Source organism: Protobothrops mucrosquamatus, unplaced genomic scaffold (assembly GCF_001527695.2).
Source record: "Protobothrops mucrosquamatus isolate PMUCROS unplaced genomic scaffold, P.Mucros_1.0 scaffold81, whole genome shotgun sequence".
Lineage (NCBI taxonomy): Eukaryota > Metazoa > Chordata > Lepidosauria > Squamata > Viperidae > Protobothrops > Protobothrops mucrosquamatus.
The window spans coordinates 1,419,073-1,445,388 of NW_015386458.1; the positions used below are offsets into that span (position 1 = coordinate 1,419,073).

Sequence of the window (26,316 nt, forward strand, 5' to 3'; positions counted from 1 at the left end):
TTTTGAACAGTCATTAAATGAACTGTTGAAAGTCGAGGATTATCTGTATTTTATATTCTGGTTCGTTCTTGCTGCATCTGTGTGAAAGCAACCAAATCATGCAAGAACATCTTGTGTAGTTCATGATCTAACATTCTTTTCCTGTGAAAAACTACATTACTGTTTTGACTGATATGTGCACTTAGGAACATGGGTTTGTCAAAAACAGATCATGCCAAACAAATCTTATTGCATTCTTTGACCAAGTGACAAAGTTAGTGGACCAGAGGAATGCTGTGGATATAATTTACTTGGACTTCAGTAAGGCATTTGACAAAGTAGACCACAACCTACTACTTGAGAAGATAGAAAAATGTGGGTTAGACAGCATCACCACCAGATGGATTCGTAGCTGGCTGACCGGCCGTACTCAGCGTGTGGTCCTCAATGGAACCGCATCTACATGGAGGGAAGTGTGTAGTGGGGTGCCCCAGGGCTCTGTTCTGGGCCCAGTGCTCTTCAACATCTTCATCAATGACTTACTGGAATTGGTCTGTCTAGTTTAATGAAGAGAAGGACGAGGGGTGACATGATAGCAGTCTTCCAGTATCTCACGCGCTGCCACAAAGAAGAGGGAGTCAAGCTATTCTCCAAAGCGTCTGAAGGCAGGACAAGAAGCAACGGGTGGAAACTAACTAAGGAGAAAGTTCTTGACAATAATTAACCAGTGGAACAACCTGCCTCCAGAAGTTGTGGGTGCTCCAACATTGGAAGTTTTTAAGAAGAGATTGGGCATTTGTTTGAAATGGTATAGGTTTCCTGCTTTGAGCAGGGGGTTGGTCTATTAGAAGATCTCCAAGATCCCTTCTAACTGTTGTTCTGTATCTACATAAAAGGCTCTCAAAAAAGCTGAAGTTTACTCCAGAACATAAACTAAGCTATTAATCAGTTTTAGCTTGGTGTATTGTATGAGATTCATCCGTAAGCCTGGTTGATTGCTGAATTTGTTAGGCCAGTGGTGGCGAACCTATGGCATGCATGCCAGAGGCGGCACTCAGAGCCCTCCCTGTGAGCATGCGCACCAATGCCTTGGAGATGGCAACCGTCCCTCTTCAACCAGCCACCCGCTAACTTGCCGAGGTCCCACGTGGCCAGATGCGTCCCAGCATGGCTGGTTTCCCTCCCCCCCCGTCTCATCCCTCCTGGCCTTGCATGCTCTCCTTTTCCTGGGCACGACCCCCTGTATCGCCTCCTCAGTTGTTGGCCGGCTGTCCAACTCAGAGGCGGCTTCTCTGAACTGCTGGTGGTGGGCTGCGGAGCCCCAGAATGTGCAGGTTAAGGGGCCGGCAGTCTGTGGCTGGTGACAGACACTGTCGGTCCTCATGCACTTGCTGGCCTCTGTGTGCGGGGGCCAATGGTGTCAGGCAGCAGCCACCCCGGCCCCTGCCTCTCCTTGCACCACGACAATGGCACCCTCGCCCTGCCTCACCTCACCCCATAGGACGAGCTTCCTGCCCACAGCCCCACCTGACAGAGACCCCCTGGATTTCCCCTAACCCTGCCCGGTCCCCATAGGTGTTCCTCCCTACAAGCAACATCGAGGTGACCACGCCCACCTTGACCACAGCCATGCCCCCCTGGCACCTGGTGATAAATAAGTGGGTTTTGGGTTGCAGTTTGGGCACTCGGGCTCTAAAAGGTTCGCCATCACTGTGCTAGGCCAAAGCAGGATTTGTGATTTACTCAGTACAGGTAGTCCTTGACTTAAAGACTGATCACATAGCAACATGTGGTTACACAACTGCATTTTAAATTGCATTCGTGGTTTTCAGCAAAACTATGCTGTAGAAAGCAGTGGTTTCGCTTAACATCCAGCACAAATATATATATATATATATATAATTGGGTTGGTCATATGACCGAGCAATTTAATGACTGTTATGACTTACAACTGCTGTGGGCAGGCCACCCACCACAGTTAAAGAATCAATACAACAGCATGTTGTATGAATGTAGTTATTGTATGTTTCGAATATGTCAAAGGCCACCAGGATATGGACTCACTGCTGCCAGTTTGCTATCACCACCAGGGGACAACTTGCCACAGCCAATTCGCCACAGGAGAACGCGCTGCGGGACAATTCAACAATTTTATTCCTTAAAAAATTATTTTTAAAAATTATTTTAATTTTGTCATTCACATTTCATTTTGTCCCTCCTTTCAGATCAGGGGTGTCAAACTGCTGGCCCGCAAGCCGGATGCATCATGCCGAAACCACGCCCACAGGGAAAATCGCAATACGTCATGACACGTCACATGGCGAGTTTGACACCCCTATTTTAGATCCTTTCTTTAACGATCCTGTTTCACCATTTCTTCGATATTATGTAACTTTTCCCCTGTGGCGAATTGGCTGCGGTGAGTTGGCTGTGTCCAGTTGTCCTAGACCAGTGGTGGCGAACCTATGGCACGCAGGCCAGAGGCGGCACTCAGAGCCCTCTCTGTGGGCATGCACACCATCGCCCCAGCCCCACCTCCCCCCACAGCCCTCTCCTCACCAGCAGCCCCCCTCCCCGGAGATTTGCTCCCAAGCGCGGCCCGCACGGAGCAGTGCAGCCAAGGACGTGGCAGCCAGGCAGCAGGGACAAGACTCCATCCTTCCGCCCCGTCACGTGCAGATGATGCTGCGGGGCGCAGGTGGAGGGCGTGGCTGCCGTGGTGCTACTGGGCCGGCTGGGTGATCTGTGGCGGGCTGTGGAGGCGAGTGGCCCTGCGGAGGGGCAATTTTGGGGCACTCCGTCTCTAAAAGGTTCGCCATCACTGCCCTAGAGCAGGGCTAGGCCACCTCGGCTCTTTTATGACTGGTGGACTTCAACTCCCAGAATTCCTGAGCCAGCCTGGCTCAGCTTGGAAACCTCTCCCTTTCCCCTCAGCATGGCTGGCTCAGGAATTCTGGGAGTTGAAGTCCACGAGTCATAAAAGAGCCAAGGTGGCCTACCCCTGCGCCTAGACCTTCCAGGATAGCCGGGTTATCACTAGGGCCACCTTGTGGCAAAGATTGCCTGGTGAAAATGCAGTTCAGTTTTGACCACACACCTGCAGAAGCAAGACCCCTGCTTGAGAAGGATATAGAAATATTTTATTTGTCTCTAGTGTTATAAAAAAAAAAAAAAACCCCAAAAACAACCAGCTACCTTTAAGCTGCCTGCAAGAAGCCCCCCGTGGCTTGTTCTTCAGGTGCTCCTGAGCAGGTCTTCATACTTCTCATCGTAGGAGCCCTTTCCGTGGACAAGCAGCAGGCACGGCTTCTCCCCCAGCATGCCAACAACGGTCACTGTGGTTTCATAGGCCACGTTGTCTCTGGAACGAGAGAATGGCAAGAAGTGAGTCCTCCCTTTGACAAGAACACCACGAAAGGGGCCTACGACAACTCAACTCGCCGCCCCGGGACAAGAGTTGCACTAATATTGAAGGAGTAGTCCAACAGAACCAATGAAGGATGCCAAAGGAGGGACAAAATAAAGCACGAATGACAGAAACTAAAATAATTTTGAGTAATTGAATTGTTGAATTGTCCTGCAGCGAGTTGTCCAGCGGTGACTTGGCTGCGGAGAATAGACCGTGGTGAGTTGTCCCGTTCCGGTTCAACTCGCCTGCTGCTCCTTCATCCACTCTTCTCAGTTCAAAGCAAGCTGAGGGCTTGCCTATCCAGGTAGTCCTCGACTTACGACTGAGCCCAGCATTTCTGCTGTTAAGTGAGACATTTGCTAAGTATGTTTTGCCCCATTTCATAGTCTTTCTTAATAATAGTAGTAGTAGTAAAGTTGGAAGGGACCTTGAGGTCATCTAGTCCAACCCCCTGCTCAGGCAGGAAACCCTATACCATTTCAGACAAATGGCTGCCCAGTCTCTTCTTAAAAACTTCCAGTGTTGGAGCGTTCACTGCTTCTGGAGGCAGGTTGTTCCACTGGTTAATTGTTCTAACTGTCAGGAAGTTTCTCCTTAGTTCCAGATTGCTTCTCTCCTTGATCAGTTTCCATCCGTTGCTTCTCGTCCTGCCTTCAGGCACCTTGGAGAATAGCTTGACTCCCTCTTCTTTGGGGCGGCCCCTGAGATATTGGAACACTGGTACAGTGTTTCTTGCCACAGTGAAGTTAACAACATGGTCGTTAGTGTGAATCTGGCTTCCCTGTTGACTTTGCTTGTCAGAAGGCTACAAAATGGGATTACATGACCCCGGGACTCTGTGACCGTCATAAACAGGAGTCAGTTGCCAAGCGTCCGAATTTTGATCCCGTGACTGTGGGGATACTGCAATAGCTGTGGGGATACTGAAAAAGGGTCATGTGTCATTTTTTTCGGTGCTGTTGTATCTTTGAATGTTAACTGGATGACTGTAAGTCGAGGACTGCCTGTATTCCAGCAGTGAGAAGAATCATGGTTCGTGGTGGCATGCTGCAGAAGAAGACCTGAAGAAAACAGCTGACTTTTTCCTGATCCAAATCTTCTAGAACAGGCCCGGCCAAACTGCCTGGTTTGGGGACGTCAACTCACTCAAGGTCCTAGAATTGAGAGGAACCTCTTGAGACCATCAAGTCTAACTCAGGGCAAGGTCGAAGCGGAAGACTCTCTCAGTGTGGATCATCTGATGAATGAGAGCTTGCCACTATCATCTTCCCTGGCAATTCAGAACAGAGTTGGAAGGGATCTTGGAGTACATTTAAGCAAGAAAAACCAAATGCACAGGTATAGTATAGGGGGTACCTTGCTCAATAGTAGTAACTGTGAGAGGGACCTCGGAGTCCTAGTGGACAATCACTTAAATATGAGCCAGCAGTATGTCAAAAAGGCCAACACAGTGCTAGGCTGCATTAACAGAGGGATAGAATCAAGATCACGTGAAGTGTTAATACCACTTTACAATGCCTTGGAATGCTGCATCCACTTTTGGTCACCACGATGTAAAAAAGATGCTGAGACTCTAGAAAGAGTGCAGAGAAGAGCAACAAAGATGATCAGGGGACTGGAGTCTAAAGCATATAAGGAACGGCTGCTGGAATTGGGCATGTCTAGTTTAATGAAGAGAAGGACGAGGGGGGGACATGATAGCTGTGTTCCAGTATCTCAGGGGCTGCCCCAAAGAAGAGGGAGTCAAGCTATTCTCCAAGGCGCCTGAAGGCAGGACAAGAAGCAACGGATGGAAACTAATCAAGGAGAGAAGCAACCTAGAACTAAGGAGAAACTTCCTGACAGTGAGAACAATTAACCAGTGGAACAACCTGCCTCCAGAAGCGGTGAATGCTCCAACACTGGAAATTTTAAAGAAGAGACTGGACAGCCATTTGTCTGAAATGGTATAGGGTTTCCTGCCTGAGCAGGGGGACTAGATGACCTCCAAGGTCCCTTCCAACTTTATTATTATTATTATTATTATAACCCCCTGGCTCAGATAGGAAACCGTATGCCATTTCAGACATCGGAAGCGGTAGGACTGAAATGCATCATTTCCCGCACCCCCGCTCAAATGTTTTTAAATGGGAATGGGAGCGGTATGGCTTTGGAAGGCAAAAACCATTTTCATTCCCCCCGTGAAAACTCCCCAAGTGACACCGTTTTGAAACTTGGGAACTTTTAAAAGCAGGGCGAGAAGCTTTCCTCCCTTCCGATCTTCCTTTCGGGAGGTGGAAGATCCCATGCTGTGCCAAAGCCCTTTGCCACCAAATTTCCACGGTGCAGGGCAGTCGTATTCCCTAATGGGCGATGAACAAGGATAACTCAGTTATCCTTGAGCAAGATCATGCAAGATCAGGTTTTCGACATCTGCCTTTCGTCTGGGGCTTGGGGACATATGCAGAAGAACCACGAGGGGCTTCCCCTGACCCACCTGGGCGTGAAGCGGACCACCAGTTGGGCTTTGGTAGCGGTGCTACCTTTGCGAGCCTCAAGGATGCCGCTGTTTGGAGAGATGGAAAACACTTCGGGATCCTTATGCCGTTCATCTTCAGCTTTAAAAGGAAATTAAGAAGTGCTGGTTAAAGTTTCAACAGATATTCTTAAAAGGAAGATTATCATCCTGAACTAATCCTTGGCTGCTGCTAAGAATACTTGTTCATTTGATTTTTAGCTTGCCTTTATAGCAGAGGTACTCAACCTTGGCAACTTTAAGACTTGTGGACTTCAGCTCCCAGAATTCTTCAGCCAGCTTTGCTGGCTGAGGAATTCTGGGAGTTGAAGTCCACAAGTCGTAAAGTGGCCAAGGTTGGAGACCCCTGCTCTATAGGTAACGTAAGGCAGCAAACATATCTAACACACCTTTCATCTCAACAACCCTGTGAGTTGGATTGGATTGAGATGCAAGAGAACCCAAGGTTATCCAAACAGCTTTTGTGCCTAAGGCAGGAACTCCCAGTCTCCTGATGATTAATTAGCCCAAAGTCACCCAGCTAGCTTCATGCCTAAGGTAGCTCTAGAATTCACCATCTCCTGGCTTCTAGGCCAGCATCTTCACCAAGCTAGCTCAAATTTCAGTTGAAATTGCTCCCGATTTACTTTTTTTTTTTAAAAGTTCCTTTGAATCAATCTTGACCCCTCAAAACTACATATACAAACCCCTGCAGGTTTTAGCAACAGTTTTGGAAGAAATTTCCTTCTTTCAAGGGCTGAGATTTGGCTCCAACTCTAGTTGAGTTAATGAATAAAGCAGGACTAGAATTCACTTCTGATGTCTAGCCTAAGTTTTTAACTACTACACCAAGCTGGCTCCCACTGAATTTATACTATAGATTTATTCTATCTATATCCTTTACAACTACAATCTCTCTCTCTCTCTCTCATCTATGTCTATCTGTCTATCTAATTTATCATCTATCTATCTTCTATCTCATCTATCATCTAAGGAGAAACTTCCTGACAGTGAGAACAATTAACCAGTGGAACAACCTGCCTCCAGAAGCGGTGAATGCTCCAACACTGGAGGTTTTTAAGAAGAGACTGGACAGCCATCTGTCTGAAATGATATAGGGTTTCCTGCCTGAGCAGGGGGTTGGACTAGATGACCTTCAAGGTCCCTTCCAACTTTACTACTACTACTACTACTACTACTACTACTACTACTACTACTACTACTACTACTACTATTATTATTATTATTATTATTATTATTATTATTATATCTATCATTTATCTATCTAATCTATCTAATCTATTTATCTATATCTTCTATCTATCATCTATCATCTCTATCATGTTTATCTATGTATGTATCTATGTATATATGTATCTATCATCTGTCTCTATCTTTCTATCATCTCTATCATCTATCATCTATCATCTATCAATCTATCTATCTATATCTCTATCTATCATCTATCTATCTATCTATCTATCTATCTATCTATTTTCGTCTGTCTGTATATCTATCTCTATCACATGTCTGTCTGTCTGTCTGTCTGTCTGTCTGTCTGTCTATCTATTTTCGTCTGTCTGTCTATCTATCTCTATCACGTCTGTCTGTCTGTCTGTCTATCTGTCTATCTGTCTGTCTATCTATCTATCTATCTATCTATCTATCTATCTATCTATCTATCTATCTATCTATCTATCTATCTATCTATCTATCTATCAAAATAAGTCAAACGCTTAAAAATGCTCTGCATCAAAATGCAGATAATTTCTTCCATTCTGATTGATTCTAGTCCAGCTCTGCAAATATATATATATATATATATAATACAGAATTTAAGAGATGGCCCTCCCTATAAGGAACTCTGTGTCAGTACCACAAAAAACCAGCCCAACTATTTCTCTTACGCAGGAAAGCTGCCCAGTAGCTTCTGCATCCACTGCGGTTCACCAGAAGTACACCTTCAGACCTTGTTTGGTTAACTAGGCAGGTTTTAAAATCAAGCATTTCACAAGAGAGCTCAAACATTGGGATGGTCAGGTATGCAGTCAACGGGAGCACCTGCAACAAGATCAAGTGCCAGAGCCTGTGAGGTCACAAGGAAAAATATTTGAGAAGGCGAAGGTCTTCCCTGGCTGACCTTGTGGGATGGGAAAAGAAATATTCTAGTTTAGTAAGTATCTAAGGCGGGATCTGGGTGTGAACTTTGTGGGCAAAGACCTCTGGAAGAAACCATAAGGACATGGTTATCATGTATGTCATGATGTCACCGCACCACGACCCAAATCAAATGAAGAAAGTCTCTGAAAACATGGCTGCCCTTCCAGGCCTTGGGGCAAGATGGCAGCTGAGTTCTATAGGATGTGAACGTTCAGTTCCCAGAATTCTCCAGCCAGCCTTCTGGAAGTTGAAGACCACACATCTGAAAGTTGCCAAGGCTGAGAAAAACTGGTGCAAGAATACCTAGAATCTGTTTTTCATTTTTTATTCTTCCTACCTTTTTAAAATATAAGCCACCCAGAATTATTTGGAATAAAGGTAGACTCTAAATTGTATTAAACCAACCAACCAACCAATAAAATATTTTGCTTCACCTGCACATATTCCTTATGGGCAATAATTTCACACATGCATTATGATGCATATAATGTCACTCGTGGCTGGTTTTGTTTCAGTGCAAACCACTTCATGCATCTGATAAGTGAACTTGCACTTCACATAGGTTAAGCCTTTTAATAAAATAGGTTGGTTGGAAGAGAGTTATCAGCCTTTGTTTCAAGCAAACTAGGTGAAAGGCAGCAATATAATCCATCTAACCCAGGCAAAACCCAGTCACACTAGATATCCTCTTCTCATAGTTAAGCAATATTCTATGTCAGCTATTTAAAACTGAACATTTGTTACCTTTAATACCAACAGTTTTCTGGATAGATGCAAGAAACATAATTAAATTAAAGTTTTGGGAAGAAGAAGAAGAAGAAGAAGAAGAAGAAGAAGGAGAAGGAGGAGGAGGAGGAGGAGGAGGAGGAGGAGGAGGAGAAAGTTCAGATTTAGCTGCTCAGTGCTGATCCAAGACTCAGCTCTGGATACGCCAAGGAAAATGGATTTATGAAAGGCTGTGGAGGAGATGCAGCTAAAAATGTTTTAATAGCCCATTCTGATAGAGATTCTGTCCCATTCAAGCCTTCCAAAATTCCCATGGATAGCCATAGCAACAGCATTTAGACTTATATATCGCTTCACGGTGCTTTGCAGCCTTTCTGAGCGGTTTATAGAGTTAGCCTATAGCCCCTAACAATCTGAGTCCTCATTTTACCGACCTCAGAAGGATGGAAGGCTGAGTCAACCTTGAGCCAGTCAGGATCAAACTGCTGGCAGTGGGCAGACTCAGCCTATAATCCTGCATTCCAACCACAGCTCTATAAAGATGTGCAAGAAAGTAAAAGAATTACGGGATTCACCCCAAAGGAGTATGTCCTTCTGTTCAATTTGTCATCTGCATGAAGTTGGACAAATAAAAATGGCAGCTTCTAGTTTTCCAGCCTCCACTTACCTGCGTAGCTTTGTTGCTGTACTCAATGATAAGATCCTGTTTAAACTCCAGGATCTTCTCCCCGCTGTCCTGCTGGATCACTTGGAGCCCTGTTGGCAGATGGTCCTCTGGGAGATGCTGGTAGGTGAGTAACTCAAAGGTTGTGAGAAATGACACCTTCACCTATCAACAACCAGATATAAAGGGCAAAGCACAGAGGTAAATTGGCAGGATGGCCAAGAGTTGAAGAAACAGGCAACTGGATGATAGGTAGTCTTCAATTTATGACCACAGTTGAGCCCAAAATTTTAATTGCCCCGTTTTACGACCTCCCTTGCCACAGTGGTTAAGTGAATCGCTGCAACTGTTTTGCCCCGTTTTACGACCTCCCTTGCCACAGTGATTAAGTGAATCACTGCAACTGTTAAGTGAGTCACACGGTTGTTAAGTGAGTCTGGCTCCCCCCATCGTCTTTGCTTGCCAGAAGGTCGCAAAAGGGGATCACGTGACCCCGGGACGCTGCGACTGTCATAAATATGAAACAGTGGCCAAGCGGCTGAATTTTGATCATGTAACCACAGGAATGCCGCAGTGGTCATTAAGTATGAAAAATAGTCATAGGTCACTTTTTTCAGTGCCATTATAACTTCGAACGATCACTAAATGAACTGTTGTAAGTTGAGAACTGCTTGAATTGCCAGTTTAACCAATTTCAGTATCTGTAGTGTGCAAAAAGACTACATACTTATGCACAAACATGTTTCATAGGCAAATCCTTTGTCCAGAAGACCTATCCAACTCCTTGATTAGTCTATGACAGGGGTAGGCAACCTTGGCTCTTTTATGACTCGTGGACTTCAACTCCCAGAATTCCTAAGCCATAAAAGAGCCAAGGTTGCCTACCCCTGGTCTATGAAAACAATGAGATGATTTAAAGTTTTACTTCAAGCTGCAAGGTAGTCAGAGGGAGAGAAAAAGAGACTAAAGGCATCAAAAGGCTTTTTAAAACACATCAGCCGTCCAATCTAGTGGAGGCAGGTTGTTCCACTGATTGATTGTTCTAACTGTCAGGAAGTTTCTCCTTAGTTCTAGGTTGCTTCTCTCCTTGGTTAGTTTCCATCCGTTGCTGCTTGTTCTGCCTTCAGGTGCTTTGGGGAACAGCTTGACTCCCTCTTCTTTGTGGCAGCCCCTGAGATATTGGAACACTGCTATCATGTCCCCCCTCGTCCTTCTCTTCGTTAAACTAGACATCCCCAATTCCAGCAACCGTTTCTTATATGCTTTAGCCTCCAGTCCCCTAATCATCTTTGTTGCTCTTCTCTGCACTCTTTCCAGAGTCTCAGCATCTTTTTTACATTTTTACATACATTTGTGAAATGGCCACAGCCCAGTAGTGGGCTGTGGGCCGAGGGTTGGGGACCCCTGCTCTAGATAAGCCACAACCAGTTCCTGCAACCGTTCTTCATATGTTTTACTCTCCAAGCCTTTAGTCATCCTAGTTGCTCTTCTCTTTTTCCAAAGTCTCAACATCTTTTTTGTAATGTGATCGAAACTGGATGTAGTATTCCAGGTGTGGCCTTACTAAGGCTTTATAAAGCAGTACTAATACTTAGTGTGATTTTGATTCTATGCCTCTGTTTATACCACCAAGGATTGTATTAGCTTTTTTGGCTGCTGGCACACACGGATGGCTCATGTTTAAGTCCACCTGGATCTAACCCACTATGATCCTAAGCTGCCCAACATCCCTTGAACAAGACCGTACCAACATATTTTCTAGTGCGTAGAGTAACAGGTGTGCTCCTCCTTCATCTCTTTCATTCTGAGATGTTTTCACGCTCTTTGCAGGGTCCACGCCAGAGATAGAGAAGGGAGTGGATAAAAGAAGGTTGAATGCCAGAGGGGTCTCTGTGTTATTGGTGAGCTTCACGTTCAGAGTGGTAGCTGAATAGATCAGCACCTAAAGGAGAAAATGAACAGAATCGGTTTATATCAGCGCATTTTAGACATGCCATTTCTAGGACAGGCATTCTTTCTTCGCCTGCCCCCCCTTGTAAGACTTCCAATGCCCCAAATATTGCTATTTGGCAGCTACAGGTAATTCTTGACTGATAACCATTTGTTTAGTGACTGTTAGAAATTACAACAGTATCCCAATTGTTAGATGATCAAAATTCAGACAGAATAACAGAGTTGGAAGGGACCTTGGAGGTCTTCTAGTCCAACCCCCTGCTCATACAGGAAACCCTACACCATTTCAGACAAATGGCTGTCCAGTCTCTTCTTAAAAACTTCCAGTGTTGGAGCATTCACAACTTCTGGAGGCAGGTTGTTCCACTGGTTAATTGTTCTAACTGTCAGGAAGTTTCTCCTTAGTTCCAGGTTGCTTCTCTCCTCGATTAGTTTCCACCTGTTGCTTCTTGTCCTGCTTTCAGGCGCTTTGGAGAATAGCTTGACTCCCTCTTCTTTGGGGCAGCCCCTGAGATACTGGAACACTGCTATCCTGTCCCCCCTCGTCCTTCTCTTCATTAAACTAGACGTACCCAATTCCAGCAACCGTTCCTTATATGTTTTAGCCTCCAGTCCCCTGATCATCTTTGTTGCTCTTCTCTGTACTCTTTCTAGAGTCTCAACATCTTTTTTACATCGTGGTGACCAAAACTGGATGCAGTTTATTATTTTATGGCCAATGTATTGTGACCAATTAACTGATTTTAGGAACAAATCAGGGTTGTTCCACATAAAACAGTGGCCTTGTGTTCACTTGAAAAGTCCTCTCTATCTCCCTTCTAACTATTCTTGGATTGAGCTGTTCCAAAATGATTTTTTCCAAATAACAAATATACAGGTAGTCCTCGACTTATGACCACAATTGAGCCCAAAATTTATGTTGCTAAGGGAGAAATTTATTAAGTGAATTTTGCCCCATTTTACGACTTTTCTTGCCATCGTTTTCAAGTGAATTTCTGCAGTTGTTAAGTTAGTCACAGGGTTGTTAAGGTCACAAAAGATGATCACTTGGCCCCGGGACACTGTGACCGTCATCAATATGAGTCAGTTGCCAAGCATCCCAATTTTGATCACATGTCCATGGGAATGCTGCAATGGTTGTAAGTGTGAAAATGGTCATAAGTCACTTTTTTCAGTGCTGATGTAACTTCGAACAATCACTAAATGAACTGTTATAAGACAAGGATCTGTATAAAAAAAAACATATCCTTTTTTTTTTCTCCTGTGCAAAATGCAAGCACTTTGGTGATCTCAGAAGCAGAAAAGCATTACTTACATCCTTGACAAGGGGTTCTGGGATTAAACTGCTGGCCACTGCGTGGAACACCAACCCTTTCTCAAGATCTGTTTCAATTGTCAACCTTCAGGAAGAAAGCAGAATATTGTGACTTACTGGAAAATGAGAACAAATATAGCAGGAAAATGTAAGCAATCAAAAACAGTCTTCCAAAGTCCAGAAAATGATGAAAGGTGAAAATAAAGATGGAAATCATACACCAATCTCTGGATGGAGCCATGCTCGAGGTCTTCCAACTTGACAACTTTAAGACTTGTGAACTTCAACTCCCAGCATGTCTGGCTGGGGAATTCTGGGAGTTGAAGTCCAAAAATCTTGCCAGGTGACTGAAATCACCCCCCAGGGATAGAATGGAAGCAACAATCTATCCTTGCAGTGTATCTCCTAGAAATGGCCCAAGCAGCCATGTTCTAGGAACAGAAGATATTTACAGAGACCAAAATTGCTGGGATTATCCAGCTCCGTCATGACATCTCCAGCTTTACCTGAACTAGCTTCCAAAGGATATTTTAGGGGGCATCGGAGCAAGAATCTCAGAATGGTAAGTTGGAAAGAATCACAAGGAACATTTAGGCCAGGGGTCTTCAAACGTGGCCCTTTTATGACTTGTGGACTTCAACTCCCAGAATTCCTCAGCCAGCATGCCTGGTTGAGGAATTCTGGGAGTTGAAGTCCACAAGTCATAAAAGGGCCACGTTTGAAGACCCCTGATTTAGGCCAACATCTGTATTATATGGGACAACAGTTCCATCACTCAAGAGAGATGATTGTCTAGCCCAGTGATGGCGAACCTTTTAGAGACTGAGTGCCCAAATTGCAACCCAAAACCTACTTATGCATCATTGAGTGCCGGGTGGGTGTGGCCCATTGGGTGGGTGTGGCCAATTGGGTCGGTGTGGCCCATCGGGTGGGCGTGGCTGTGGTGGTAACAGCAGACTGGGTGGGACTAAAAAGTTCAATCAATCAATTCCAACTTTGCAAGATCTTTCCCCCCCCACCCTCGAGAAGTTGAAATTGACTGATTGAACCTTTTTTTTTTGCACATGGCGGTGGAGGCCTAAAGCGAAAAGGTTTTATAAAACCCAGCCGAAGGCCTAGGACTGGGGCGACGGCCCGTGTGCCCAGAGAGAGGGCTCTGAGTGCCCCTTCTGGCATCCGTGCCATAGGTTCGCCACCAATGGCCTAGCCTCCTCCTTAAAAAGATGGATGGTTTCTCCAGAAATGGAGAAACCTTAACTTTTACAGGTAGACTGTTCTACTATGTCTTGCTGTCAGAAAGTTACTCTTTCTATTGAAAGAAAATCTAAGTTCTGCAGTTTATATCCATTATTTCTAGTCCTAGTTTTTATGGCCATGATGTAGATCAACTCCATCATCCAGGTATCTTCTTTTTATGGATCTGAATACCAATATCTTGTCTCCTCTCCAGCTTATTTTGCCCAGCCTTGTTTTCCCTACCCTGTACCTCCCCTAACTTGTCTGTAACACTGCGAAAATGGGATGCCCAGAATCATAAAGGTACACAGGTAGTCCTCAATTTACAAGAGTTCATTTAGTGACCGTTCAAAGTTATAACAGCACTGAAAAAAGTGACTTATAATGATTGCAGCAGCAGCATCCCCAGGGTCATGGGATCAAAATTCAGATCCTTGGCAACTGACAGCTGCACTGTCATGTCGTCATGTCATCACCTTTTGCAACTTTCCGAAAAACAAAGTCAATAGGGAAACCAGATTCAATTAACAACCAGGTCACCAAATTAACAGCTGCAATTGTGACAAGGGAGGCCATAAAATGGAGCAGAGTTCACTTAACAAATGTTTCGCTTAGCAACAGAAATCTGGGGCTAAATTATGGTTGTAAGTCAAAGGACTACCTGTACAGCAGTGGTCTCACCAGTGCCAAATAAAGGCCCTAATTTCTTCCCTGATCCTCACATGTCATCACTGACCAAAGGCAAGAGAGGCAGTTTGGTGTACTGGTTAAGGGGCTAGCCTAGAAACCAGAAGACATGAGTTCTAGTTCTGCTTTAGCCAGCTGGGTAATTCTAGGCCAATCATCAGGAGACAGTGAGTCCTTGTCCCACTGTTGGCAAGAGGACTTTGGGTCAGTACCGTGTTTTCCCGAAAATAAGATCCACCCAGGAAATAAGCCCTAGCCTGATTTTTTTTAGCATGCTCCAAATATAAGCCCTGCCCCAAAATAAGCCCGGGGGATGGGAGTGGCCAGCATAGGAGACAGCAAGCGTGTGGGAGCTGATGGTGTCTGGTAGCAGCTGCAGCCCGAGCAGCAAAGGTAGCTCCGAGCACGGAGGCAGAGGCGGAGGGAAGTGAGACAGGTGATCAGGATGTGCTGCGCAGCCGCCTGGCTCATGTGAGGCTCGCGGGAGGCTCACACGGCAACCCCAGCAGCAGGTGGAGGCAGAGCCACTGGGGGAAGGCAGGTGATCCCGATGCGCTGTCTGTCCCTCCGTCTCTCAGCTTGCCCGCAGCCATGCCAGGATCGGCTACCTCTCTCCCCTCCATGCCTCTGCCTCCGCCTGCTGCCAGTGTCGCCACGTGAGCCTCCTATGAGTCTCCCGTGAGCCAGGTGGATGTGCAACACGTCCGGGTCACCCGCCTCCCTCCCCACCCCTGCCGTGTGCTTACCGCCTCTTGTGCACGCACCGGGGGGGGAATGGGACGCCCGGCCAGGCTGATCACCTGGATACCGTGTCTCCCTCCAAAAAAGCCCTAATGCCTCTTTTGGTGCCAAAGAAAACATAAGACTGGGTCTTGCTTCACTTCAATGGCATCCTGCCGTAAAAGGGAAGGAGGGGGAGAGCAAGGGGACATAGGGAGGGGCGAGGATGACAGGATGGGAGGACCAGAGATGCCAGCCCAGAATAGAGCCTGGCAGATCCAAGGACACAAGAGTGAGAACGGCATGCAAACGCCCAACAAACAGGCGCCAAGCTATGGGACTGTGACCAAAACACTTAGTTTGAATAACCATTGGACATTTATGAAAGGGCCGAAGGGGGAGGGCCCGGGAGGAGGAAAAAAGCACTGGTTTTACATGGGAATATTCAGATCTGGCTTTGCTAGGCTGTCACCAATTGGCTTCAGTATTAAAATACTTTTCACTAGAGATGGGGTTGAGGGTCTTTCTTTCCAGAAAATCCGAGCTGGGACAGGCCTGACAATTACGCATGCTCGCCATTTTGCGTTACAGCAGGGGTGTCAAACTCAATGTCATTGAGGGCCGCATCAGCATTGCGGTTGTCCTCGGGGTGGGTGGGTAGGTGTGGCCAGGGTGGGAGTGGCCTACTGGGTGGGTGTGGCCAGCTCTACATCATTCACGTCAAGGGTGCCTGTGGGGGCCTGGGCAGGAGTGGGACAGATCTGAGGGTCTCTGGCAGAAGGGGGTGGGACCAGGGCAAGTGCCAAGGCATGGTCCACTGGAGGAGCCTCACTGTTCCTCTCAGGCCATGCGGGGGGTGGGGGGGCTTATGGATCTAAGACTGAATGTGTTTCAGCATAGATGGCCACCACAAAATTATACATTTGATCCCAGCCGGCCTGGGCCAAACACAAGGCAGCGGGGGCCGTTCCCTCACTGTTTCCAGGATGGCTTCGCGGGCCACATGAAACCACTTCGCGGGCTGCATCCGGCCCCCGGGCCTTGTGTTTGACATGTCTGCGTTATAGGTAGTCCTCGAGATATGACTATTATTGAGCCCAAAATTTATGTTGCTAAGTGAAACATCTGTTAAGTGAATTTTGCCCCATTTTACTACTTTCCTTGTGACATTTTTGTTAAGGGAATCGCTGCAGTTCTTAAATAAATAACATGGCTGTCAAGTGAATCTGGTTTCCCCCACTGAATTTGCTTATCAGAAGTTCGCAAAAGGGGATCACGTCACTCTGGGGCACTGCGACCGTCCTAAATATGAGTCGGTTGCCAAGAGTCTGAATGTGGATCACGTGACCATGGGGATGCTGCAATGGTCGTCAGTGTGAAAAACGGTCACAAGTCAGTTTTTTTCAGTGCCGTTATAAATGTGAATAGTCACTAAATGAATTGTTGTAAATCAAGGATTGCCTGTAATTATAAAGCAACAAAGGCAGGATAAAAATCTAATAGATAAATAAAATAAATAAGACAGTCGTATTTCAGAATATGCCCCTTTAACATCAAGTATTAGCTTACAGAGCAGGCTTGACAAATGCTTGCAAATCAATCCTCAGTGGGGCAAGAGAATGGCCATCTTCACGAGTTACTTTCTCAGGGACTTTCCGAATAATCTGAAGGAGGGGAAAAGTCAAAAAGGACAAAATTAGATTGGGCAATCTTTCACTTTCAGTTTACAGAATTTATTTCCATAACTCCGACATGTAAATATTAATATTCTATCCGAGACTAGCGACGATTATGTTACACGGTAACTTACCGTGAATGATAAAACTCTGCCTTTCAAATGAGCTGCAACCAATTTGGGAAGGAAAAAAAAGAATCAAGGAAACAAGGTGTTTTCATAACTATATACGGGTAGTCCTCGAGTTACAACAGTTCATTTAGCGATCGTTCGAAGTTACAACGGCACTGAAAAGGTGACTTAGGACCATTTTTTCACACTTGCAACATCCCCACGGCCACGTGATTAAAATTCAGATGCTTGGCAACTGACTCATATTTAGGAAGGTTGCAATGTTTCAGAGTCATGTGATCCCCTTTTGCGATCTTCTGACAAGCAAAGTCAATGGGGAAGGCAGATTCAATAAACAACCGTGTTACTAACTTAGCAGCTGCAGTGATTCACTTAACGACGGTGGCAAGGGAGGTCGTAAAATGGGGCAAATCTCAGTTAACAACTGTCTCACTTAGGAATAGAAATTTTGGACCCAATTGTGGTCGTAAGTTGAGGACTACCTGTGATGTTCATTTTTTAAAAAAATGCAGCATACAAATCCTAAAGAGAACAGCGTGCTTGTTGATGTCAGGAAGAACTGCTTTTTGATTTCAATGTTCTTTCCTACCCAAACCTGATCATCCCAAACACATCCAGCATCATCAGTCAGCCCCATCAGACCTGGTAGGAGAAGGAGACGCTGCAGGTACCGTCTGCTAGGAATATACATTGGGTGAGTCTGGAGCAGGGTTAGGCCACCTTGGCTCTTTTATGACTCGTGGACTTCAACTCCCAGAATTCCTGAGCCAGCCATGCTGACGGGAAAGGGAGAGGTTTTCAAGCTGAGCCATGCTGGCTCAGGAATTCTGGGAGTTGAAGTCCACGAGTCATAAAAGAGCCAAGGTGGCCTACCCCTGGTCTGGAGAGACGGGACTTCTTTGCTGTGGCACCTTCTTATGAAACATTCTCCCGTGAAATTAGGTCAGCTCCACCCTCTTTATGTTCCAGAAATCCCTCAAGACCTGGTTATGTCACTAGGCCTGGGACTCCCAAGAAACCACTGTGATATCTTAAGTCTTCAATGGCTTTGAAATTCATTGAATCTGGTACTCAGTGCATTTTGACGTGAAAATTTTGTCCTGGTCCTCATTGTTTGTTTGGTACTCAACGCACAAGCTAGAACTTGTTGGTATCAGCTGCCTTGTTACTCCCGTCATTATTCCTTATGGGAAAAATTTATCATTTATGGTGCTCATCCTGCATCCCGGAACCAATCCGGGAAGCAGTTCCCTTTTGAAAAAGCGCTTTTGGGACACCCATGACCTGGATGACTGAGAATCTCCATAGACAAGGCAAGGATGGATTGAAAAATTAATACTAAAAGTTAATTAGAAGGCTAGGGGAGGGTTTTCAGGATGTAATCAGCCCCAGGGCTGGGTGTTCTTCTAGGAGCCCCAAGCCAGGCCACAGAGCCATGTTTTTACACCTTTACCGAAGGCCAGAATAGTGGAGTCCAGCCTAACCACCAGAGGTAGAATATTCCACAAAGCTCCAGCCTCTTCTTGGATCCCACCTGTTGCAATTCTTTGGCTGACGGGGGGTCCCTAACATGTTCTCCCTGCCTGATCTTGATCTATCTTCTCGTGAAGTGGACAGCCAAATACACTTGATTCTTAAATAAATAAATCCAGGCAACTGACAGTAAAGGGCTAAGTGATGGAGTTTAGTTAGCAAGCAATTTTTAACCTAAATTTGGGATGAATCCCATCAAACAAGGAGAGGGTTTTAAGGACTGTGTCAAAATGTCAGAAGATTGGCCAACAAAGCTGCCGCTTGGCCAACTCTTCAGCAGCCCCCTTTAGGATACTGGAATAAAACCCATGTCTGTTACTATTTGATTGACAGAGGATCTGCCACCAAAATAATAATAATAATAATAATAATAATAATAATAATAATAATAATAATAATAATAATAATAATAATAATAATAATAATAATAATAATAATAATAATAGTAGTAGTAGTAGTAGTAGTAGTAGTAGTAATAATAATAATAATAATAATAATAAAGTTGGAAGGGACCTTGGAGATCATCTAGTCCAACCCCCTGCTCAGGCAGGAAACCCTACTGTCAACGCTGCAAATACTGTATATTCTTGCTTTGACAATGTCAAGTGTCTGAGTAACGAAACACTTAAAACCTACATCATTTCAGACAAATGGCTGTCCAGTCTCTTCTTAAAAACTTCCAGTGTTGGAGCATTCACCGCTTCTGGAGGCAGGTCGTTCCACTGGTTAATTGTTCTAATTGTCAGGAAGTTTCTCCTTAGTTCTAGGTTGGTTCTCTCTTTAGTTAGTTTCTACCCGTTGCTTCTTGTCCTGCCTTCAGGCGCTTTGGAAAATAGCTTGACTCCCTCTTCTTTGGGGCAACCCCTGAGATACTGGAACTCTGCTATCATGTCCCCCCCTCGTCCTTCTCTTCATTAAACTAGACATACCCAATTCCAGCAGCCTTTCCTTATATATTTTAGTCTCCAGTCCCCTAATGTGCAGATGCTGAGAAATGACTTCCCCAGCTTCTTGGATTGGATCCCGACAGACTGAGGCACATGTGACTGAGTTGAAGAAAATGGAATAAAAACTCTTCTTCTCCACCACAGGGTGAGAAGCCCTGGTGAATATATCTGGCTGTGGGAGAGAGAAGGAAACTCATCCAAGGGAGATACAGGTATCTTATACATTACACCTAAAAAAACAAGACGGCCTGATTTTTAAGGCTCAACGTCACAGCTTCCTCATTCTGCAGAAAAGCCCGATTCGCTGGAGAGCAAAAGGGAAACAAAAAGGGAAAAAAAAGAACTTGCAAAGAATCAAATGAACCTCGCTTTGTGTACCTCTCTGTCCAGACTCATGAAGCCCAGCGCAAAACCTTCACATTCAAACTTATGAATGATTTCCGGAAGCATCAGAGGAGTGAAGGAGATGTGAATGGCAGCGGCGCCCCCTGCAGGGATAACCTGGAAACAAGAGTCGGGTCTGTTCAAAAGGATGCACCAAAGGAAAAGAAGGATAAGCCGAGTGGCAGGAATACAGGCCAACTTCTAGATCAGTGTTTTCAACCTTGGCAGATTCCCCAGCAAGCATGGTGACCTCGCTTGCAGATTTTGGACAAGCACCAGAAGATAATGGAGATACAGAAAAACTCTCATTTTTGTGACCATCTAATGCAGGGGAGGGGAACGATGGCCCTTTTATGTCTTGTGGACTTCAACTGCCACAAGTCCACAAGTCATAAAGGGGCCTTCGTTCCCCATCTCTGATCTAGTGCATCTGCTTCTCCTTGTGGGCTGGGGAATTCTGGGAGTTGAAGTCCACCCATTTTAAAGTTGCCACGGTGGAGAAGTTACACTATTCTACCCAGGTTTGCTAGATGGTTAGTTGGGATAGTCCAGGGGTAGTCAACCTTGGCTCTTTTATGACTCGTGGACTTCAACTCCCAGAATTCCTGAGCCAGGAATTCTGGGAGTTGAAGTCCACGAGTCATAAAAGAGCCAAGGTTGACTACCCCTGGGTTAGTCTATGGCAGCTGAAATTTAGAAAGATCCTACAATTTGCAAACTTTTCTAAAAAAAATTTTTTAAAAAAAAAAAATGGTTAATTTGAAAACATGCTACTAGACTTCTATATTTTTTAACGGAAATCTGGGGAACTGGCAGGGAAGTGGGTGTCACACCACTCCATGGAACCTTCCAGAGGTGTAACGGAGCGAAAAGAACAGCTTCCTCTTGCTAAGCTGTTGACACCCTCAGCCTCTTGCCTCCCTCCACACCTCTTTCCACCTGGAGGGGTCTAGGACAGTGGTGGCGAACCTTTGGCACAGGTGCCAGAGGTGGCACTCGGAGCCCTCTCTGTGGGCACACGTGCCATTGCCCCAGCCTCACCTTCCCCGCGACCCCCTCCTCTCCAGCAGCCCCCCTGGAGGAGAGTCGCCCCTGAGCATGGCCCACGTGGAGCAGCGCAGCCAAGGACATGGCAGCCAGGCAGCGTAGACAAGACTCTGCCCTCACATCCCCATCGCACACAGTTGATGCTGCGGGGCGCAGGGAGAGGGCATTGACTGCTGGGCTGCCTGGGCGATCTGTGGTGGACCCTGGAGGCGGTGAGTGGCCCTGCGGGCAGGTGGGGTGGGGGATGGGGGGTGGAGCGGGGGCAGGGTGGGGGGTGGAGCAGGGGTGGGGCCAGTTTTTGGGCACTCGGTCTCTAAAAGGTTCGCCATCAGTGGTCTAGGACAGTGATGGCGAACCTTTTAGAGACCGAGTGCCCAAACTGCAACCCCAAACCCACTTATGCATCGTCAGGTGCCGGGTGGGTGTGGCCCATTGGGTGGGCATGGCCCATTGGGTGGGCGTGGCTGAGGTAGTAACAGCAGACTGGGTGCGACTAAAAAGTTTAATCAATCAATTCCAACTTTGCAAGACCTTTTTTTTTCCTGCGAGAAGTTGAAATTGGTTGATTGAACCTTTTTTTTATATATATACATAGCAGCAGAGGCCTAAAGCAAAAAAGTTTTATAAAACCCAGCTGAAGGCCTAGGACCGAGGTGACAGTGCACGTGCCCACAGAGTGGGCTCTGAGTGCCGCCTCTGGCACATGTGCCATAGGTTCGCCACCACTGGTCTAGGACAACTCGCCACAGCCAACTTACTATGGGACAAGAGTTACACTAATATCAAAGAAATGATGGAACAGAATCCTTAAAGGAGGGGCGAAATGAAATGTGGTGAGAAAAATTAAAATATTTTTTTATTTGTTTTAAATAATTAGATTAATTGTAGATTTCCCCCAGGGTGAGTTGTCTCACAGCGAGATGGCCGAGGCGAGTTGCCTGTGGTGATTGGCCGTGGTGATTTGGCCATGGCGATTTCTCCCGTTCCGTACCTCCCACTCCTTGCCAGCCTGGGTTAAGGGATCTGCAACTTACAATCTGTTTGGGAGTGATGCAGAAAGGGTAATCCGAGGGAACGCCCTCGTGAGGTCGAAGGACCACAGAGACTATTGGCTTGCGCGTCTCTGGTTCCCGGTAGGAGTCATCAGAACTTCCTTCATCATCCTCAAAAAGTGTCCCCAGGTTCTACAGGGATGAATGTGAAAGAGGGAAAGAAATAATAATAATAAAAAATCCTGCAAAGACTGGTAGTTGATTCAAAAGAAACAGGGGGAAAGTTACACAAATATAATAAGCATGCACTATATTTTAAAGAGGTGGTTTGGAACAATTGCTTGGGATCTCTGCTGGAAACGGTATGGATGGAACTCGAGTGGATCCAATTTTGTATCCTGTGCATCACATTCACAGCTGGAAGAGAGCAAAGCTCAGCCTTGAACATGCAAATAGTTTTTCAACTTTTTATTGCCTGTCAAGGAGAGAAACCACAGTCCTTCAACCTCCTATTCCCATCCGGAAGCGACTATAAAACAGCCTCCAAAGACTTTTCTTAGTAGATTACGCGTAGGGACCAACCCTTTTACTCCTTGCTCACCCTTCAATCCTCTGTCTACTGACACAGCTGCACAGTAATTCCCCAAGCTCCACTGGTTGGAATGGAACAAGCCTATATTATCCTTTAAGGGACAAAAAAAAAATCTCTTTCATTGTTGCAACGGTACCAACATTTTACCTAATAAGGATTAAAATTTTCTGTTAAAGTGAAACAGTAGAGCGGTGTTTTTCATCTTTGACAACTTTAAGATGGGTGGACATCAATTCCCAGAATTCCCCAGCTAGCATGCTGACTGGGGAATTCTGGGAGTTGGCATGCCCCCATCTTAAAGTTGTCAAGCTTGGCCAATAAAGAATTCTATTCTATTGTTTTTCTATTCTATTGTATTGTTTTTCTATTGTTATTCTATTGTTATTCTATTCTATTCTATTCTATTCTATTCTGTTCCCTTATTCCCTCATTCTCTTCTCTTCTCTTCTCTTCTCTTCTCTTCTCTTCTCTTCTCTTCTCTTCTCTTCTCTTCTCTTCTCTTCTATTCCCTTATTCCCTCATTCTATTCTGTTCTGTTCTGTTCTGTTCTATTCTATTCTATTCTTAAATGTCTTGCCTACATTGTAGAAATGCCATGTATTCTAAGAAAACTTTATTTTGGAGAAATCCTTTAAAAGGGAGGAAAATAACACTTTTTAAATAGTCCGTGTACTAACCAGGTTCTCCCTGGCTGATGACCAGGTAGAGTCTGAAGTGGAAGACATTTTCTTAGAGGATGTGTCTGACTTCCAGAGAACATTGATCTCATTGCCATCTGAGTCCTTGATTGGAAACTGTGCACCATAAAACACCAACAGATCGATCAGTTTGTCATCATCTTTATCTTGGTTGTAACTTTCCCAGTCCATTCGAATGTCTGAATTGAAGAAGGGAGAAAAGGTGAAATCAAAATGAGGGTGGCTAAATGTTTGCAGCTAAGTATGGAGTTGCCTGTAACCTCAGGAGGTCATTGGCTAAAACAGGTTTTTTTTAAACTTGGCAACTTTAAGATGTGTGGATTTCAGCTCCCAGGATCCCCCCAGCCTGTTGGGCTAAAAGTTTCGTAGTTCCTTCAAAAACTCTAGAACAGTGGTGGCGAACTATGGCACGGGTGCCAAAGGCGGCACTCAGAGCCCTCTCTGTGGGCATGCGCACCGTCGCTTCAGTCCTAGGCCTTTAGCTGGGTTTTATAAAAACTTTTCTCTTTAGGCCTCCGCTGCCGTGTGAAAAAAAAAAAGTTCAATCAGTCAATTTCAACTTCTCGCAGGAAAAAAAAAGATCTCTCAAAGTTGGAATTGATTGATTGAACTTTTTAGTCCCACCCAGTCTGCCGTTACTACCGCAGCCATGCCCATCCAATGGGCCACGCCCACCCGGCACTCAACGATGCATAAGTGGGTTTGGGGTTGCAGTTTGGACACTCAGTCTCTAAAAGTTTCGCCATCACTGCTCCAGAGACTCTAGAAAGAGTGCAGAGAAGAGCAACAAAAATGGTCAGGGGGCTGGAGGCTAAAACATATAAGGAACGGTTGCTGGAATTGGGAATGTCTGGTTTAATGAAGAGAAGGACGAGGGGGGACATGATAGCAGCGTTCCAGTATCTCAGGGGCTGCCCCAAAGAAGAGGGAATCAAGCTATTCTCCAAGGCTCCTGAAGGCAGGACAAGAAGCAACGGATGGAAACTAATCAAGGAGAGAAGCTACCTGGAACTAAGGAGAAACTTCCTGACAGTTAGAACAATTAACCAGTGGAACAACCTGCTTTCCTAAGCGGTGAATGCTCCAACACTGGATGTTTTTAAGAAGAGACTGGACAGCCATTTGTCTGAAATGGTATAGGGTTTCTTGCCTGAACAGGGGGTTGGACTCGATGACCTCCAAGGTCTCTTTCAACTGTATGATGATGATGATGATGATGATTGATCATCGCACAAGCAGATGTTCAGACTGGATTTGGCATTTTGTCTACCTATCGAGTCCTTACCAAGGACCTGGGATAGGCAGATGTGGATGTTTGATGGTATTACAGATCTCGTCGCAGGATGGAAGCAGTTCCTAGTAAGGCCGCCTTTTGCAATTGACTAATGGCGAATTTGTTATTGTTACTACTATTACTACTACTACTACTACTACTACTATTATTATCGCTCATCCTCAAGGTTGGAAGATATTTTGAATGTTGCTTGGAGAAAATCTCAAAATCCACAGACATTGGGGGGGGGGGGCGAGGAGACAAGGGGAGACATATTCTTAGGTGTTTCCCAAACTTGCAAAGACCTTGATCCAGGGGTCTTCAAACTTGGCCCTTTTATGACTTGTGGACTTCAAGTCCCAGAATTCCTCACCCAGGCAAGTCATAAAAGGGCCAAGTTTGAAGACCCCTGCCTTGATCCTTCGTTTTCCTGGGTGGGTGGGGGAGCGGGGGGAGGCTTGCCTGTTTTTTGGGGGGAAACGACACTGGCCGGTACAAACCCTTACCGAAGGGAGTGGGGTTATTGAGACGGATGTACCGTGAGACGGTGTCTCCTCCAGAGATGTGAGCTCCAAACCTGGGAAGGAAACAAGATATTATGTGGCAATCTGAACAGGTTGTCCTTGACTTACGACCAGAAAATTTATTGTTAAGTGGTACTGTCATTAAGTGAGGCATCAATACCTGCATCTGATTTTGCAACGGTCGTTAAGTGAATTACTTTGCTTGTTTCGCAAGACACCACGACTGAAAATTGTGACCTCGCAAACGTGACCACCACAGGGATGTTGCAATGGTCATAAATGTGAGGACTAATCATGAATCGCTTTTTTCAGCCCCATTGCAACTTTGGTCATTAAAAGAATGACAGTAAGTTGAAGACTACCTGAAATAACAATGATTATTACGAGAATGCTAATTATTTAACTAGTAAGAACTATGTTTTGAAAACTGGGATGGAGAAAATATATTTCCTAGGATCCCTCTGGCTAATCAAGCCAGCCAGAAGCTTACAGGAACTTTCTGGAGGAATGCAAAACTATTGGCACCAGAGGAAGGATGTTTCTTTCTTTCTTTATTTGTATTCCGCCTTTATTATTTTTACAAATAACTCAAGGCAGCAAATGTATCCAACATGCCTTCTTCCTCCTATTTTTGCCCACAACAACAACTCTGTGAGGTGGATTGGGTTGAGAGCGAGAGAATGATTGGCCCAAAGTCACCCAGCCAGCCTTCATGCCTGAGGCGGGACTAGAACTCACCGTTTCCTGGTGATTGGCCCAAAGTCACTCAGCCAGCTTTCATGCCTGAGGCAGGACTAGAACTCACTGTCTCCTGGTGATTGGTCCATAGTCACCCAGACCGCTTTCATGGCTGAGGTGGGACTTGAATTCACAGTCTCCTGCTTTCTAGTCTGGTGCCTTAACCACTAAACCAGGGGTAGGCCACCTTGGCTCTTTTATGACTGGTGGACTTCAACTCCCAGAATTCCTGAGCCAGCATGGCTCAGCTTGGAAATTCTCCCTTTCCCCTCAGCATGGCTGGCTTAGGAATTCTGGGAGTTGAAGTCCACCAGTCATAAAAGAGCCAAGGCGGCCTAGCCCTGGACTAAACCAAATGGGGGGGGGGGGGACTGAAACACAAGGCAGAAGTGGATGAAGACAAGCATTAGTTCTTCAGGCAGGAGCTGCAGGGGATTC

The 26,316-nt window shown here is 45.6% G+C and overlaps 1 protein-coding gene across 1 annotated transcript in view; it reads right to left on the bottom strand.

Annotated features, from left to right (window-relative positions):
* Positions 1-3,174: 3,174 nt before the first annotated feature.
* Positions 3,175-26,316, bottom strand: part of DLEC1 (DLEC1 cilia and flagella associated protein) — an 83,049-nt gene continuing 59,907 nt past the window's right edge. Inside the window, exons 28-38 of the mRNA XM_029283424.1 lie at positions 25,123-25,193; positions 23,323-23,522; positions 22,096-22,245; positions 20,009-20,131; positions 16,913-17,007; positions 12,701-12,785; positions 11,180-11,374; positions 9,436-9,597; positions 7,790-7,943; positions 5,865-5,985; positions 3,175-3,340 (exon numbers count right to left, since the gene is read on the bottom strand). Coding sequence (XP_029139257.1) covers positions 3,214-3,340; positions 5,865-5,985; positions 7,790-7,943; positions 9,436-9,597; positions 11,180-11,374; positions 12,701-12,785; positions 16,913-17,007; positions 20,009-20,131; positions 22,096-22,245; positions 23,323-23,522; positions 25,123-25,193 — 1,483 coding nt within the window. The 3' untranslated portion in view covers positions 3,175-3,213. The remainder of the gene's footprint in view (positions 3,341-5,864; positions 5,986-7,789; positions 7,944-9,435; positions 9,598-11,179; positions 11,375-12,700; positions 12,786-16,912; positions 17,008-20,008; positions 20,132-22,095; positions 22,246-23,322; positions 23,523-25,122; positions 25,194-26,316) is intronic.